We start from the raw sequence: 16813 nt of genomic DNA, 5'->3' as shown, positions 1-16813 counted from the left end.
AGGTAAATATCATGCAACAACATAACAACTCCACACCATACTACCCAGTCCATCGAGGGGGAAGAGGGATGTAAGTTTCTTGGCCATAGACCCAAAAGAGTCCCTGATTCACTCTGTCCCCTGTGGCAGCAAAGGTGCAGGGGAAGAACGTGTGAAATCCCTGGAGTAGGGCCAAAAGGGATTCATCAGTGTGATCACCAATGGGAATTGCAGTGAAGGTAGCAGTGTTCCCGATAAAAATAATTAAACAACAATGGGGTTCCAGGCAACAGACAATAGGGACTAAGGTCACAATCAGAGTCCCACCCTTTTGGACCCCAGCAAAAAGGCAGTGGCTGGGGGGTGGAGCCAAGATGGTGGAGTAGAAGGACAGACCTGTAGAAACTCCCCTCCATAGCTTATAAAATACCTATTAAAAAATGACTCTAAACAAATTCTAAAGCAGCAGAAGCCACAAAATGACAGAGTGCAAGAGATTTCCAGCCCATGACAGCCTGGAAGGCTGACAGGAAAGGTCTATCACACCAGGTGTGAAGGGGAGCACAGCCCACCTTTGGCTGCAGAATGTCAGGGACAGGACTGGAACAGGCTTTGGGCAGTGGAATCTCTGGCAGCAGCTGTGGATCCAAGATTGTTCTACCTACAAATGCCAAAGACAGTTTAAAAGATCAGTGAGAAAGCTCTTTCACCTGCATGAGAAGGGAACAGAGTCTGGTCCTCCTGGCAGCAGCCACTGCAGTGTCTGTGTCCATTTTTTGGAGCCCTCAAGCTAAAGCCCCTGGAGAAATTGAGGGGCTGATCTGAATCTCAGCCTTGAGTGGTTCTCCTGGGTTGAGGAAGAGTGCTGGTGTGGTGGTGCTGGAGGCAATTGTGGAGAGGGAATAGAAGGAATTGTACTCACAGATCTTGAGCAGAACAGAGTGCTTGTGGATGTTCACAGACAAGAGTACAGGCCAGGCCAGAAGTAAACTCCTCTCCCTTGATAGTGTCACCTTGGAGGAACTGAGAACTTACAGGTCCCCAGAGTATATCCTCCTCTTGACAAAGGACTCAAAAGTCAAGTAATTGGCTGGGAAAATGCCCAAAAAAGAAAAAAAAATAAGACTATAAAAGCCTAATTTCCTAGTGAACACGTATTTTCTTCCATCCTTTCAGATGAGGAAGAGCGATGCATGTCATCAGAGGAAGACCTAAAAATCAAGGCTTATGCATCCAAAACCTCAAAAATAAATATGCAATAGTCTCAGGCCATGGAAGAACTCAAAAAGGATTTTGAAAATCAAGTAAGAGAGAAGGAGGAAAAATTGGGAAGAGAAATGACAGCAATGCAAGAAAATCATGAAGAGAGAGTCAACAGCTTGCTAAAGAAGACCCAGAAAATGCTGAAGAAAATAACACCTTTAAAAATAGGCTAAATCAATTGAGGTCCAAAAATCCAATGAGCAAAAGAAGGCTTTAAAAAGCAGAATTAGCTAAACAGAAAAGGAGATTCAAAAGCTGACTGAAGAAAATAGTTCTTTAAAAATTAGAATGAAGCAGATGGAAGCTAATGACTTTATAGAAACCAAGAAATTACAAAACAAAACCAAAGAAGGAAAAAATAGAAGATAATGTGAAATACTTCACTGGGGAAACAACTGACCTGGAAAATAGATCCAAGAAAGACAATTTAAAAATTATGGGACTATTTGAAAGCCAAGATCAAAAAAAGAGCCTAGACATAATCTTTCATGAAACTATCAAGGAAAACTGCACTGATATTCTAGAACCAGAGGGCAAAATAAATATTGAAAGAATCCACCAATCAGCTCCTAAAAAAGATACAAAAAGAGATATTCCTAGGAATATTGCAGCCAAATTCCAGAGTTCCCAGGTCAAGGAGAAAATATTAGAAGCAGCTAGAAGAAACAATTCAAGTATTTTGGAAATACAATCAGGATAACACAAGATCTAGCACCTTCTACATTAAGGAATTGAAGGGCTTAGAATATGATATTCCAGAAGGCAAAGGAACTAGGATTAAAAACAAGAATCACCTACCCAGCAAAACTGTGCATAATACTTCAGGGGAAAAAAATGGTCATTCAATAAAATAGAGGACTTTCAAACATTCTTGATGAAAAGACCAGAGATGACTACAAAATCTGACTTTCAAACATAAGACTAAAGAGAAGCATGAAAAAGTAAACAGGGAAGAGAAATCATAAGGGACTTACTAAAGTTGAACTGTTTACATTCCTACATGGAAAGATAATATTTGTAACTCTTGAAACTTTTCTCAGTATTTCGGTAGTTGCAGGGATTACACACACACACACACACACACACACACACACACACACACACATATATATATATACATATATATGCATAAACAGAGCACAGAGTGAGCTGAATAGGAAGGGATGATATCTAAAAAAATAAAGTCAAGTGGTAAAAGAGGACTATATTCGGAGGAGAAAGGGAAAAATGGAATGGGGCACGTTATCTCATGAAAAAGGCAAGAAAAAGGTTTTTCAATGGAGGGGAAAAGTGAACCTTGCTCTCATATTTGGCTTGAGGAGGGAACATGCACACTCAATTTGGTATGAAAATCAATCTTACACTATAGGAAAGTAGGGAAGAAGGGGTTAAGTGGGGCATGAGGGGGGTGATAGAAGGGAGGGAAAATGGGAGGAGCGAGTAATTAGAAGTAAACACTTTTGGGGAGGGACAAGGTCAAAAGAGAGGATAGAATAAATGGGGGCAGGATAGGATGGAAGGAAACATAGTAAGTCTTACACAACATGACTATTATGGAAGTCTTGCAAAACTACACATATATAGCTTATATTGAATTACTTGCCTTCTCAATGTGGATGGAAGGGAGAGAGGAAGGGAGAGACATTGGAACTTAAAGTTTTAGGAATGAAGATTGAGAATTGTTTTTGCATGCAACCTGGAAATAAGAAATACAGGCAATTGAGTATAGAAATCTATCCTTCCCTACAAGAAAAGAGAGAAGATGGGGATAAGTGAAGGGAGGGGTGTGATAGAATGGAGAGCAGATTGGGGGAAGGGGTAATCAGAATGCATGACGTTTTGGGCTGGGGGGAGGGGAGAGATGGGGAGAAAGTTTGGAACTCATAATTTTGTGGAAATGAATGTTGATAACTAAAAATAAATAAATAATCATTAAAACAAATTGCAGTGGCCAGTGGGAGCATAGGACTGAACTACTAAATGTCATATGGACCTGGAATACAAGAAGTCACCCAGTTAGACGCACTGTAAGTCTGTAATTACACAAAGAAAGAGTAACAGTCCCTACAAATTGTTAGGAAGGGTGGTGTGCAACCTCAGTGCAAAGGGATAAGTTCCTGGTCACACATGATATTTCATGAACACATGTTCACCCATCTGGAGAAAGGGTCCACTGAAAGAGCTGGCCAACACCGGTGAAACTGGCATATTCTCAACTAAGTGTACAATAGTTTCCCAAACCAAAAAGTCTGCAGGTACTCCCAGTAATTCAGGGCCAGACCCCTGATAGCAAACAGTTGTTTCAGGCACAAATTCAGCAGGAAGATATATTAGCCTACTGGGCAAATGCCTGCAATGGTATGTAATAGGGATAGTGAACTGAACATATAGCAGACAAAAATGAAAGTATAAAAAACAAAGGAAACATCATGATTTAGCAAGGCTTATGAAAACATATGTGATTTGAATGAGTTTAGTACACAGAGAGAGATGGATAATGAAGATAAGAGCACAAGGGCAAAGGTAAGGATAAAAGTCTGATGGGTGGTCACAACTGTCATATAATCAGCCATCCTCTGGGATATTGGGATGGCTGTCACCTCGGGATATCAGTGGCTTCTGTATCTCCTGGAAGTGAACCTTGAATATTCCTCTGGGTTATGATGGATTCAGGGCAATAGGATATGAAGAAAGGCAAAAATTTCCTAATATCAAGAAGCTCCAAGTCTGTAGGGAGAAGCAATATACAAACTACATGCAAACAAACTACAAATAGGATAAATTGAGGGTAATTTCAAAGGGGCTACTGATGCTGCTGTGGCTGTTGCTCTTCCTTTGTTTTTGGAGAAGATCAATGACATCACAATTGGGGTAAAAGCGGATGATGGCTGATGTCTTGACTGGTGTGGGAATCGTGTTTAAGTGAGGTGAAGTTATGCAGTCTTCAGCCTCACTCTTCCAGAGTCATCAAAGGCCAGGGGCAAGACAAAAGTCAAGGTAAATGGTGATGGCCTGGGATATAATGTATGATCTTGGTGTCATTGATGTCTGAGTGAGCGCTAAGTGCTCCACACTGTCTGATACAGCCACCTTCATAGGCATTGGAAGAATTTGTGCCCATCATCACATTTCACTGGAGGAAGTCTTCACATGGTTGGGGTACACATCCCCCTAATTTACCAATGGATTTGAAGCCTGCTGGCTACACTCAGCCTGACTTAGCCCATCTGTTGAGATAGTTTTACCATCGTGTGGTCACTGTTCTTGCTACAGCTTCTTGGAACCACAGGTGACAGGGAAGGCACTAAGCTTTAGGAGGATTGGGGGAAGTTTCCTATACAATATAGGACTTTAACTGAGACTTGAAAGAAGCCAGAAAAACCAGGGTGATGAGGAGGGCAAGCAATCCAAGCAGGAGGGACAGCCAGTGAGAATGCCAAGAGTTGGAAAAAGGAGTGTCTTATGTAAGGAATAGCAAGTAGGAAAATGTCACTGGATTGCAGACTATGTGGAGGAGAATAAGATTCAAAAAGACTGGAAAGGTAGGAAGGGGTCAGGTGACAAAAAAGGGAATTTCATATTTGATCCTGTAGACAGTAGAGAACTTCCAGAGTTTATTGAATAGGAAAGTGATAAGTTCAGACCTGTGTTTTAGTGAGATCAATTTGACAGTTGAGGAGAGAGTGGATTGGAATGAGGAGAGTATAATGGGAGACCAACCAGTAGGTGATTGAAAGAGTCCTGTCACAAAGTGACAAAGGCCCGTGACAGAATGGTAGCAAGATTAGAGGAAAGAAGGAGACATGTAGGAGAGATGTGAAGGCAGAATCAACAGAACTTGGTGACTGATTGGATTTGTGGAGTGAGAGTGTGGAGTCAAGGATGAAGCCTAGTTTGCAAGCCTGGGAGACTGGAAAGATTGTGTTACCCTTGACACTAATAAGGAAGTTATGAAGGGAGGGAAGGTTTGTTTGCAGGATAATTAGGTCTAATGTCAGGTGGCACACTCTCACTCTCCATAAGGTAGAGGAAACAGGTTTAGCTTTTCAAAGGAATCCATGGAGCACTTTACATTTGCCAAGCAGGATGGCCAGTCCAATCTGATTTCCAATATTATTTACTTCCATAAGCTTCTATAATAAGTAAACAATAGTTTAACTTACTACTGTTATGACAACAGCCTCTATACACTTATACATGAAGACTCTTCTTTTTCCCTGCTTCCCAGGTATTCTTAAAATTGCTTCTAGAGTAATCTTTCTCACACAATTGATGTTCCTTACTCAAAAACATTGTGACTTTTTTTCTTAAGAATCAGGTTCAGATTACTCTGCCTCGAATTCAAGATCTTCCATAATCTAATTTCCCCCCACTCTTCCAGTCTTTCCTTTCCCCCCTTCATGTGATCCAATAAATTGGATGAACCTCTGGTCCCCCAACCTGTCCTTCACTCTCCTGCTTCAGAACATTTGCTCAGGCTGTTTCCTATACCCAAGGTACCTTCCTTGTCTATTTTGCTATTGAATTTCAAGACTCTCTCTTTCATGAAACCTGGTGCTTCTTCCTGCTCTTCCTTCAGTACTTTAACAAGACACTTGTCTTGCTCCTCTCTGATACAGTCATCATTTGACACTGTATGTTATTAGCTTCCTGTATCTATGCCTTATTCCTACCCTTAATGGAGTGAGAACTCCAGGAGAGCTGGGGCTGTGTCTTAGCTAAGCACCTGTCTCCCCTGGCATTGAGCACGTTCTTCTGAACCCAATGTTCCACACATGCAGAATAAATGTTTGTTGGCTAAAATGTTTGTTGAATAGTGATCTCAGTAATACTTATTTCAACAGGGAATTATCTGGTTTATGCCTTATATCTGTTCTTTTCATTATCATGTCCATTAGTGATTATGAATTTTGTTGATTCAGTGGTATTTAGAGAAGATGGAAAAACCTGGAGTTGACATCACAAGTCATCAGAAAGGGCACACAAACCATTCTTCCATTTTTGTATACAATCTACTTCTGGATGGACAAGAGAGGAAACATGGCCAACTAGATGAGTAATTGTGTACAAACTCCTTGATGGCAGGGATTGTTTCATTTGTATTTGGGTTCCTAAGCACAGGGGATACAGGGACAAAATAAATGAAACAATAACTGCTTTCAAGGAGCTTATTTCTTCTGGGGAGCAAAAATATATAGACAACAAGTAAATACATATTATATACAAAAGAAATACAAATCATTGGAGGAGGTCACTAATGTATGAGGCTGTCTATGGAAGGGGGCCCTTGAGCTGAGCCTAGGAGCTTAGAGATTCCAAGAACTCAAGGGAAGGAAGGAGAAGCATTCCAGATGTGGATTATTGGGGAATAATAATTGTTGTAGCCTGTAAGCTACCTAACAACAAGGACTTATCATATTCCATCCTTGTTTGCTCAGTCCCATGGGCAGCACTGTGCAAATTTTAGGTTGCAGGTGCTGGATATGAATAATTTGAACTAGGACTTGCTTACTCTTCAGGTCCTGAACATTACTTCTCTGACTTAAAGACATTTATAAGTACAAGGGTGTTAGTAGTTGGAGGTCATGTTGTTTTGATGTTTGGTGCTATGGGAAAATCTCTTTTATCAGACAAAATTTGCAAAAACATTTCTCCCAGAAGCCTGTGTACAGGTTCCATAGGTTGGCAAAGTCACTTGACGTGGATTTTGATGGGAACAAGCATTGGGTTGAAAGGACTAGGGAGTGAATCTTGAATTATTGGAATCCAGCCTCACTGGAGTGGTAACTTGAAGTGTGAGAAATAAATTAGAAAACGAATGAAAAAGAAATTAACTCCAGAAAAACAGTCAAGTATGCAAGTTAACACACTGACATACATGGTGTGCCCCACTCACTAGTGGTCAGTCCCATAGTGCTGAGAGCTACTCCCTGCAGACACAGCCACGATCACAGCAGGCATCCCATAGCCAAAAGGGTACATGAATCTCTTCTTGAACTGGCCTGCACTTGTGTAATTGGCAACCTTGAGGTTCCTCACAGTAAGGAAAAGGTGCAGCCCTTCCAGCAACATCCAGGTGAAGGCAGCCAGGTACAGGTAATGCAACCCCCTGGCAATGAGGGAGCACACAATCTGAAAGAAACAGAAAAGAATGAGATACTTGGTGCGTAGATGGAAGGGAATGCCTACAATTCACCAGAGTGGAGGGAGAAAAATGCTGCTCTACTTCCTTCCTAGTTCTTTTGATATAAAGCTATAGAATCCTAAGTGACCCTGTGAATTCCCTTTTCTGAGGCAGTATAGTGGACTAAATTTTGGACCTGGTATCAGGAAAACCTTCATTTGAATCCTACCTCCTATCCTCACTATTTGTTTGACCCTGGACAAATTACTGAAACTCTATGGGCCTCAGTTTCCTCCTCTGCGAAATGAAATCATTGGACTAGATGGCTTCAGAGAGGTCTACACTATCATTCCTATTTTTTCTCATCTGTGTAATGAGGATAGTGTTTGTCATCTCTATCTTATGTGGTAATCTCAGGGTTCAAATGATAACCTGTGTAAAACACTTTGCAAACCTTTGTGGGAGAAATACAGGAGCCACAATGTTTTAATTGACTTATAATGTAGAGACCGCTCCCACCTCAACCACCTGATGGCCTCATTATAGAAAGTCTTTATCTGCTATTGAAGAAGAAACATAATATAATAAATGACAGCAATATACAGTAAAAAGAGGATGGTCTGTTAGTGTGAAGAAGTAACTTCTTGATAGAAGAGACAGCAGATTGGTGATAGGGGCAATTAGAAAGCTCGGTGTTTGGGGGGGAGGGGACAAAAGGGGAGAATATTTGGAACCCAAAATTTTGTTAAAATGAATGTCAAATAAAGAAAGAAAGAATAGTATATTTCAAAAAAAAAAAAAGAAGAACAAGTAACTTCTTGTCCTTGGAAGAGGTATTTGTATAGTCTGGTCTAAATGGTCACCTCAGCCCTGCAGGATTGTCTGAAAGGATTATGAAAGTATCAGTCACCTCCCCTTGTCTCTTGCTCCTTAACAGGGAATGTCCTTTCCTACTGATACCAAGCAATGTCAGGTACATGGCAAATATTCTCCCAGAAATGCCTCTTCCTCCTTTCTTTTACTAATTCCCCTTCCCCTAAACCTCCTTCTCCTATGGGAAATATTACTTATTTATCCTAAGTTGCCACAATGCTGCTTATTGGCTATGAACTCTAAGTGGGCCTGAAAACTTACCAAAGCTAAACCTGTATCCTAGGAAGCCATCTGTAGTTTCTTAGCATGCTAATATATTTCTTTGCTTCTGGTTTGACCTCCTTTCTTTGACTGTATCTTGGACCCCCCACTGATGGGTATATATCTCCCATGAGGTCCCAGTTCTCTTAGGACAGAAGTTCTCTAACACCTTAAAGTGCTGTAGAAATTTCAGTCATTATTATCCTCTTGCCTTTAGATGGGCACCTTTCTGAATCATCCAAGAAAGATGATTCCTACATTTTTATCACAAAATCAAATAATTTTAGTATTGGAAAAGTCATCAGGACTCATTGAGTTCAACCCACACCAGAAAGAAATTCTTGCTATGTTACATCCCATAAATGATCATCTGTCCTCTGCTTAATGACTTCTAGTGAGAAGGAATCTACTAACTCCCTAGGTAGCTCATTCCATTTTTACATAGCTTGAAGGTAGTGCAGTAGATAGGGCACTGGACTTAAAATCAGGAAGAGTCCTCTTCCTGAGTTCAAATTCAGCCTCAAACACTTACTAGCTGTGTCCCTGGACAAGTCACTTAACACTCTTTGCCTCCTTTCCTCATCTGTAAAATAAGGTGGAGAAAGAAAAGGTAAACTATTCTAGTATCGCTGTCAAGAAAATTCCCAAATGGGAGCACAGTGAGTCAGACATGACTGAAAACACCTGAACAAGAACAACAAGAAATTGTTGGGAAGCTTGTCCTGGCATCAGTCCCAAGTTGGCCGCTTTGACACTTCCTTCCATTGCTCCTGATTCTATCCCCAGGGACCAAAGAAACTAAGGTAGATCTATTTGAACAATTACCAATTATGAAGGAAGTCCCAACTTTTCTTTTTTTCCAGGGTAAATAGCCTCATTATTTTCAACCACCCACCATAAAAAAGTTTCTTTATTTCTTCATGATCCTGCCCTGTCAATATCCTTCTTAAACTATGATGCCTATAATTGAACACAGTCCCCCAGAGATGAGTTCTGGTCAGGGCAGAGTACAGTGGAATTATTGCCCTGTCTGGCTGCCATATGGCATTCTTGATTCACAATGAGGTTGAAGGAGACCAAACAATCTCCTTGACCCCTTGTCTTTTTCTTTATTTTAAAAATAAATTTGTATTGATGTTTTGTTTTTTAACATCACCAAAATTTCTCCTATTATTCCCTCCCACTACCAGAAAGTTATTCTGTATAACAAACATTCTTTAAAAAAAAAAAAAAAACACAGTGGGGGGAGGAGCTCAGGGGAGTCCGGTGAGGGGGAGTGGTGGCCAGTGGTGTTGATGGTGGGGGTGGGGGGAGATCTGGCCAGGAAAGATGGCAGAAGCTGGGGATTTTTGGTAGATTCCAATTTAGAACGAGATGAAGTACTGACGAAAAGTCTATTAGCCACCGTGATTGTTAAAAGTTATAGAACTTACGAAGCTATGTGCCCCCAAAGTGTGGAACATACATTTCTTCTGTCACTAATTGGAGTATGAACTTGATGATTCATGGAGTAGTTCTGTTTTTGATTGGAGGGTTTCTTGCATTAGTATTAAATCTACTTCAGATTCAGAGAAATGTCACACTCTTTCCACCTGATGTGATTACAAGCATCTTTCCTTCAGCATGGTGGGTACCATGAGAGTAGTCCACTGTGAAGCGATGTGTAGCAGTCTTTGCTGGTTTAAATCATGCCAGTGCTAAAGTAGATTTTGGCAACAATGTACAGTTGCTGCGCTATCTATTGATCTGTGGTAGACTTTTGATAAATCACGAAGTGGTTTTGGCTTTGGAGTAGGAATTGCTTTCTTGGCAACCTAGGTCACTCAACTACCAGTCTATAATGGGGTTTATCAATATACATCTCCAGATTTTCTTTATGTTCGTTCTTGGTTACCATGTATATTTTTTGCTGGTGGCATAACAATGGAAAACACTGGTCGTCAACTGATTATGTATGAATGTAAAGTCACTGCAGAAAAATCTCATCACAAATGAAGAAAGCAAAAATATATTTCATACAGAAAAAAAAACCCCAAGATTTAAAGAAGCCTGTAAATGATAAAGAAACCAAGAAACCATTGGATTGTAAAATTGCTAAGATGCAGTTTTTCCCTTCAGTGGTACATATTTCTGCAATCTGTGATTACTACTTCTGTAAATCAGTTACAAACCTTTGTGTATTTGATTTAAGTAACTGTAAAATATGATGATGCACCACAAACAAGAATATTGGTTAATAGATGTTTTAAATTTTTTTTAACATTTATTGTATCACAATGTTAATGTGCCAAAACATTCTGTTATTGTCATACAGAAGATGAATATGTTATGAGCATTTTAAAAATTACTGAAATGGCATAATATAAAGAGGAAAACCAAGAATTCAATTGAACACCTGATATTTTCTCTTTCATTTTTTATTTTCTTATCTATTATTTTTCTATGAACAGCATGTGAATTATGGTTACCCTACTTTGTGGTTAAGATTCTATCTTAATGTGTAAACAAAAGCCTAGAGCATTTGAATTTTTTGTCTTTTATGATAAAAATGAACTTTTCTTGAAATGTTTTTAAATACATATCTACCTTCAATACTGGAGAGGATCCAAAGAATAAATACCTGTTTAGACAAATATTACTAATATTGTATGTGAAGCCTGTAAGAGATGGTCAGCATTACTTTCTTCCAGTCTGAGTTCAGGAGAGGATGGAGTAAGTAAAATAATGGTCATGGAAGAGCAAAACTAGAATGAATGTGAATTTTGAAAAAAAAATGGCTTTCTGCATCTACGCAATGTTTAAAGTGGCTTTTCAATAGTCTCAAGGAATTTAGCAGCTCTTAATTCTTTTGCACATTTAATAACTCCCAAATCTGTAGAAATGAAGGTTCTAATGTTATTTTGGGGGGTTCTGGTAATGTTAACAAACCACTGTGGATTGATTGACTTTTCATCGGAAGCCTTGGATTTACAACTTAATTATATGCAATTAGAGGCATGTGTTTTTTTATGTATTCTAATAGTGAAGAGTTCCAGTCTGCTGGCTAAATATATATTGAGAGTTCTATGTATATTAAAGGTCTTGTTTTTAAAAAAAGCCACAAAAGAACAGTCAGCAAAACTGATCAGTATTTCTGAAAAGTCTGAAAATATGTGCAGTGTACCATAGATGTGAACCTATCAATCAATCAACATTTATTAAGCACCTACTATTTCCCAAGCACTATACTAATTGCTTTGAGATACAAAAAGAGATGAAATTCAGCTCTTTCCCTCCAGGAACTTCCAATCTAATGACCTCTCACTTCTATAAAGAGATAGGGATTGGGGATAGCTTCTCATGTCTCTGCTTTTGAGCCAGGTTTGTTTGTTGTTGTTTCAAAATAATTTTGTAACTTCTAATTTAGGGTCTTTTTTGTGTATACGTGGTTATTTCCATTTCCATGGTTCTTTTACAATCTGAAGGATAATCGTGTCTCCCCTGATTTGTACATGTAAAGTGGATTATATAAGACATTTTATTTCTCTCTGTCGATTTAGATCTTATTGGACCCAAACTAATGCTCTCGTCTGCTGTATCATCCCAGTCTTGCATCATCATTGAATATGATAAGCAAGCTTGCTGTGCCCTGCGATAAGCTGATCAACAAACATTTATAAAGTGCCTACTATGTGCCAGGCATTGCTCTAAATCCTGGAAAAACAAAGAAAAATAAAAGGCAGTGCCTGATCTTAACGCACTCACATTTTAACAGAAATTCCAAATTACACATTTGGTGCATATAGAACCTCCCTTTGTAACTCATTCCAGGGAAGAACAAACCTACTTCCCCTCTTCTTCACTGGTATTTATAAAGTGTAACAACAGGGGTGTCTGACCTTGATCCCTGTGAGGAATTGATGAATGGGGTCTGGACTTGTCATGTCATTGATGTAGGGAATTCCCAGGCAAGAAAACTCCCTCTACCAATGCAGGTTGGCACCTATGGCATTGCCCAGAGCACTGAGAAATTAAGTGACTTGCATAGGACCACACAGCCTCTGTGTGTCAGAGAGGCGGACTTGAATCCAGACAAGTATGAGGCCAGCTCTTGTCTATATTACACCACACTGGGGAAACTGAGGAATCCAGGGTAATTTCCACAGTAATCAAAATCGGAAGTCCTGGTGTATTGGGCTGTAGATGGGAAAAAGACTTCTTCAAATGTTCGTATAAAAGAGTCTCTTGAGCTTCCTATTTCTTTTTCTCTTCTCATGGGCAGGACTTCTGGTCTGCCTCTGGTGATAGGAAAGGCAAGGAGGGCTCTTGCACTTGGCCTGAGGCTCCTACCTTACCCCAGCAGCATGACCTTGAGGCAGCCCTGAGCTTCCAGCTGTTAACCTCTTTTCCTTTGGAGACTTCTTCACGCTTGGGTCCTGGTCTCTAATCCCAGTCTGATTATTTCCATCATCCTGGTCCAGGCCGCCACAGGTAGAGGCTCAGCTCTGACCACATTGGACCATCAGGCCCCTCTTCTATTCTCTTATCTAGTCCCTGCCCACAGAGGAGAAGGCTGAGTGAGTTAGGGCTAACTAGATGGATAGCCCCAGGAGATGTATTATGATTCACGAAGTGCCAGCACATGGGTAGAGGATTTATCAAAGCATATGGAGGACAGAAGAGGAGGAAGCAGGCATCACTGCAGGGAGTGACCATATCCTCAAAACCAAGGTCCCATTAGAATATGGGAGTATTTAAGGTTTGTAAATCTCTTTACCTCTATTAGTGCATTGGATTCTCACAACAACTCTAGGAGCTAGTTTCATTTTATTATCTCCCTTTTGCAAATGAAGAAACTGAAACTCAGAAAAGTTAAGAGACTTACTTATTGTCACACTGTAAGTGTCAGAGATAGGATTTGAACCCAGGAAGCCCGTGACTCTGACTTCAGCTCTCTATTCACCATGCCATGCTGCTTCACCTCCCCAGGCAAAAATCCTTATCAAATATTATTTGCATGTTATGTTATATCATATCATATTATATTGCATTATATTATATTTTCTATTATTATTTATAAATTATTTATTAAAATATAACTCCATAACATAATTAAGCCCCAGTGTTTGCCATACTGTCAATTAATTATCTGTTGTCACATCTGTCTTCTCTGTGACTCCTGTGCCTTATCAGCTAAATAGCTGCATTTGATTTGTATAGGAAAGAATTTAAGGGCTCCTTCTACCTTAAGCTGAGTTTGTTTGATTCCAATGAGGAAGAAGAGGTTGGCCAGGAAGAGACAGAGGGAAAGCTGCAGGTGGAGGAAGGTACTGGTGCCCTTGATGGCTTGGCACAGGAGGAAGGTGAGGGCAGCCAGAAAGAGACACAGCAGGGAAAGGCTCAGTCCCACATAAGTGATCACTGTCAGCACCGGATCTTCCTTTGACCCAGAAAGAGAAGAACAGCCATCACCATTTAGAGTCTCATTACCATATACCAGAAGACTTTAAAGATCCATGTGATTATACTGGTTTTCATGGACACTTCTGGACCATCAGTGGAATACATGTACTTCAATGGTATTTATTTGCTATAAGCAGACTGACATAACACCACAGGTTGCATTCCCTTTTGGCTGATTCTTTCAGATACCTAGATTTAAATCTAGTTCACACCAAGGCTGTGAACCTGGGTGACTGGAAGGATAGTAGTAGGAAGCAAGAAAGAGTAGTGTTTGGAAGGAAAGACAACAATTTCAATTCTGAACATGTTGAGTTTGTCATCCATTTCAAGATGTAAAATGGCACATATTATGCCCATTTTCCAGATGGAGAAACAGGTTCAAAAAAGTTATCACCTCAAAAAATAAGCATTTATTAAGCACCTTCTGTATGCCAGGCATTGTGATAGGTCCTGGAGATACAAAGACAATTCGTGCGCTTGAGGAATTATATTCTTTGAAGAGAAAAATATGTGCATGTACTAAGTGGGGTATAATGCAAATTAGAGTGTTTAGTGACTCCAAGACTAGTGCATATTAGTCTCTATACTAAATGACCTGTCACATGTGGTACTACAATTAAACAACCAATCAGCAGGCATTTGTTGAGGGACCACTATGTGCCAGGTACTGTGTGAGGGAGATTCTGGAGGGTGCAAAGATAAAATTGAAACCATCCCTGTCCTCAAGAAGGGCATATTCTTTGGTGGGAGATCACATGGACAACATATACACATAGAAGTATATACCAAATTAATAGGAGTTTGTTTAGGGGAAACCACTATAGGGGAGAGAGGAACAAGCCAAGGTCTGATGGAGCTTCAACCAAATTAATGAATCTAAGAAGGAGAGACAGTGAGGAGGAGTATTTTAGGCATAGGCCTGTAAATTCATGGAAATGGGAGATAAAATGCTGTGTGTAGACACTATCAAGGTCAATTTCATAGGACCATGGAGCATGTGAAACTGAGAGGTGTCTAATAGGGCTGGAAAGGTGAGTAGGAGCTGAGTTGTGAAGGTCTAAATGAAATTAATTTGATTCAACTTACTTCCAGTTCCACAGATGCCATGAGTACAGCAAAGCTAGAGAGGTGAGTGCAGCTGCATACAGTTTGAGTATCATTGTACCAGATGGTTTTACAGCCTAGAGGGGACCAGAATGTCTTGTTCCAGTAAAAACAAAAAGGTTTTTCTTTCCCACTCCTCATCTGGAAGGAGAAGGACATGATCTGTGACATAGAAGAATTCAAGAGGAGGAAGTTCAGAAATAAGAATGAAGCCATTTACTTTCTACTCACCCTGAGGTGCTGAAAAGTGAAGTTGACAGGCATGGACAGGGAACTACCCCTCCTGTATCCAATTGTCCCACTCACTACCTTAGAGTTTAGTTGAAAGTTTGCTAGTTCTTCATCAGCGATAAGACTTTCCTTGGAGACAAGCATGTCATCAAGGATGGATCCAATGGAAGCATAAGAAATAAGAACAGCTGCAGCTGTTAGGAAAGAAGAAACGCAACTAATTGAAGAACTTTTGAAAAAAGTCATCTTAAAAAGAAAGGCCAAATTTAAGGGGTCCTTGAACTAATTGATTAATGGGACTGAGTTTTAATGGGACTGAGTTGACAGCTTCAGAAACATGTATTCTAACCTCTTTGGAAAGATTTTGGAAGCTTTTGAAAGCCTTTGAAAGCTTGGATCCCTTCAGCAGTATTGCCAGGAGGTCATAATTTAGCTACTGCTTAACGTCCTTCAGTAATGGGGAATTCCAAGTCAGCTCTGCAATGTCAGAACATTCCATTTTGGAGCAGCTGTTATCTCTAGTATTCTCTTCTATTGAATTAAATTCAATATTCTGGTATCTTCACAATCCCAATAGATCATGGACATAGGAAATATAATAGCAATTATGAAAAGAAAGATGCCTTAATTTTGTTGCCAGTTCAGGATGATAGCACAAAGTAAATGCTAAATAAATGTAGTTTTAAAAATTCATATAATCAGGATCTATTCTTGGAGAACACATAACTTTGACCATATGTTCCCTTCATGCGATCTTTAATTATATAGACAGTGATTAGAGGAATCTATCCAAATGTCAAGCATGATGGAGTGGATAGAGACTCAGTCTCAGAGCCAAGAAGACCTGGCTATCTAATTATGGGCAAGTCACTTGACCACTCATTGCCCAGGCAACTCTCAAAGATAAGAAGTTACAAATGAATTGTTGATCTGCCTTGGTAAAGTCAGTTTACGCACTGGGATTTTCCCCCAAATGATGAAACCATTTGTCTATAACTTACCTTCCTCCACCTGACACCCCAATAAACAAGCTTGCAATCATTAATGAGAAAACCTCATTAGGTTGACTGAGAAGCTAACTTCTTAAACTAAATGAGAAATACTAAAGGAAGTCCAGACTAAATTATGGCATTTTTGTTTTCTGTACCTTTTGAGTCTTTTTCAGTCGTTGGAATGCAATCAAAATCCATCGTTTCATTACCAGCCTCCATGTGGAATGCATTGCTTTTGTCACAGCCACCCTCAAGTGTCAATGCTCGAATAACTGATAAAAAAATCAGGATATTTAAAATGAATGCTCATATTCACTTATTGTCCATTCCTCAAAATTTACTTGTGTCATAAAATAGGTATTTAACAAGTGTCTTTTGGGTGCAGAGACAGGAAAACCTGTGTGGTAGAGAAATAGGCATTTTATTGCTAAAGGGACGCCAAACATACAGAGAGAAGAGCATTTTGATGACTTAATGCCTCTAAAATAGAAAGTTGTTAATCAATCAATAAACATTTATGAAGTGCCTACTATGATACAGACAC

General features: G+C 39.7%; 1 protein-coding gene and 1 pseudogene across 1 annotated transcript in view; one reads left to right on the top strand and one right to left on the bottom strand.

Moving 5' to 3' along the window:
* The window catches only part of LOC140499989 (adhesion G protein-coupled receptor E4-like), a 28560-nt gene extending 11968 nt beyond the window's left edge, over positions 1–16592 (bottom strand). Inside the window, exons 1-6 of the mRNA XM_072602095.1 lie at positions 16425–16592; positions 15278–15471; positions 15047–15187; positions 14611–14625; positions 13725–13919; positions 7139–7374 (exon numbers count right to left, since the gene is read on the bottom strand). Coding sequence (XP_072458196.1) covers positions 7139–7374; positions 13725–13919; positions 14611–14625; positions 15047–15187; positions 15278–15471; positions 16425–16488 — 845 coding nt within the window. The 5' untranslated portion in view covers positions 16489–16592. The remainder of the gene's footprint in view (positions 1–7138; positions 7375–13724; positions 13920–14610; positions 14626–15046; positions 15188–15277; positions 15472–16424) is intronic.
* LOC140499988 (insulin-induced gene 2 protein-like) lies at positions 9967–10495 on the top strand (annotated as a pseudogene).
* Positions 16593–16813: the final 221 nt, after the last annotated feature.

This window comes from Notamacropus eugenii, chromosome 4, assembly GCF_028372415.1.
Source record: "Notamacropus eugenii isolate mMacEug1 chromosome 4, mMacEug1.pri_v2, whole genome shotgun sequence".
NCBI lineage: Eukaryota > Metazoa > Chordata > Mammalia > Diprotodontia > Macropodidae > Notamacropus > Notamacropus eugenii.
The sequence above is the reverse complement of the archived record's forward strand: the minus strand, read 5'-3'. Positions and strand labels throughout refer to the sequence as shown.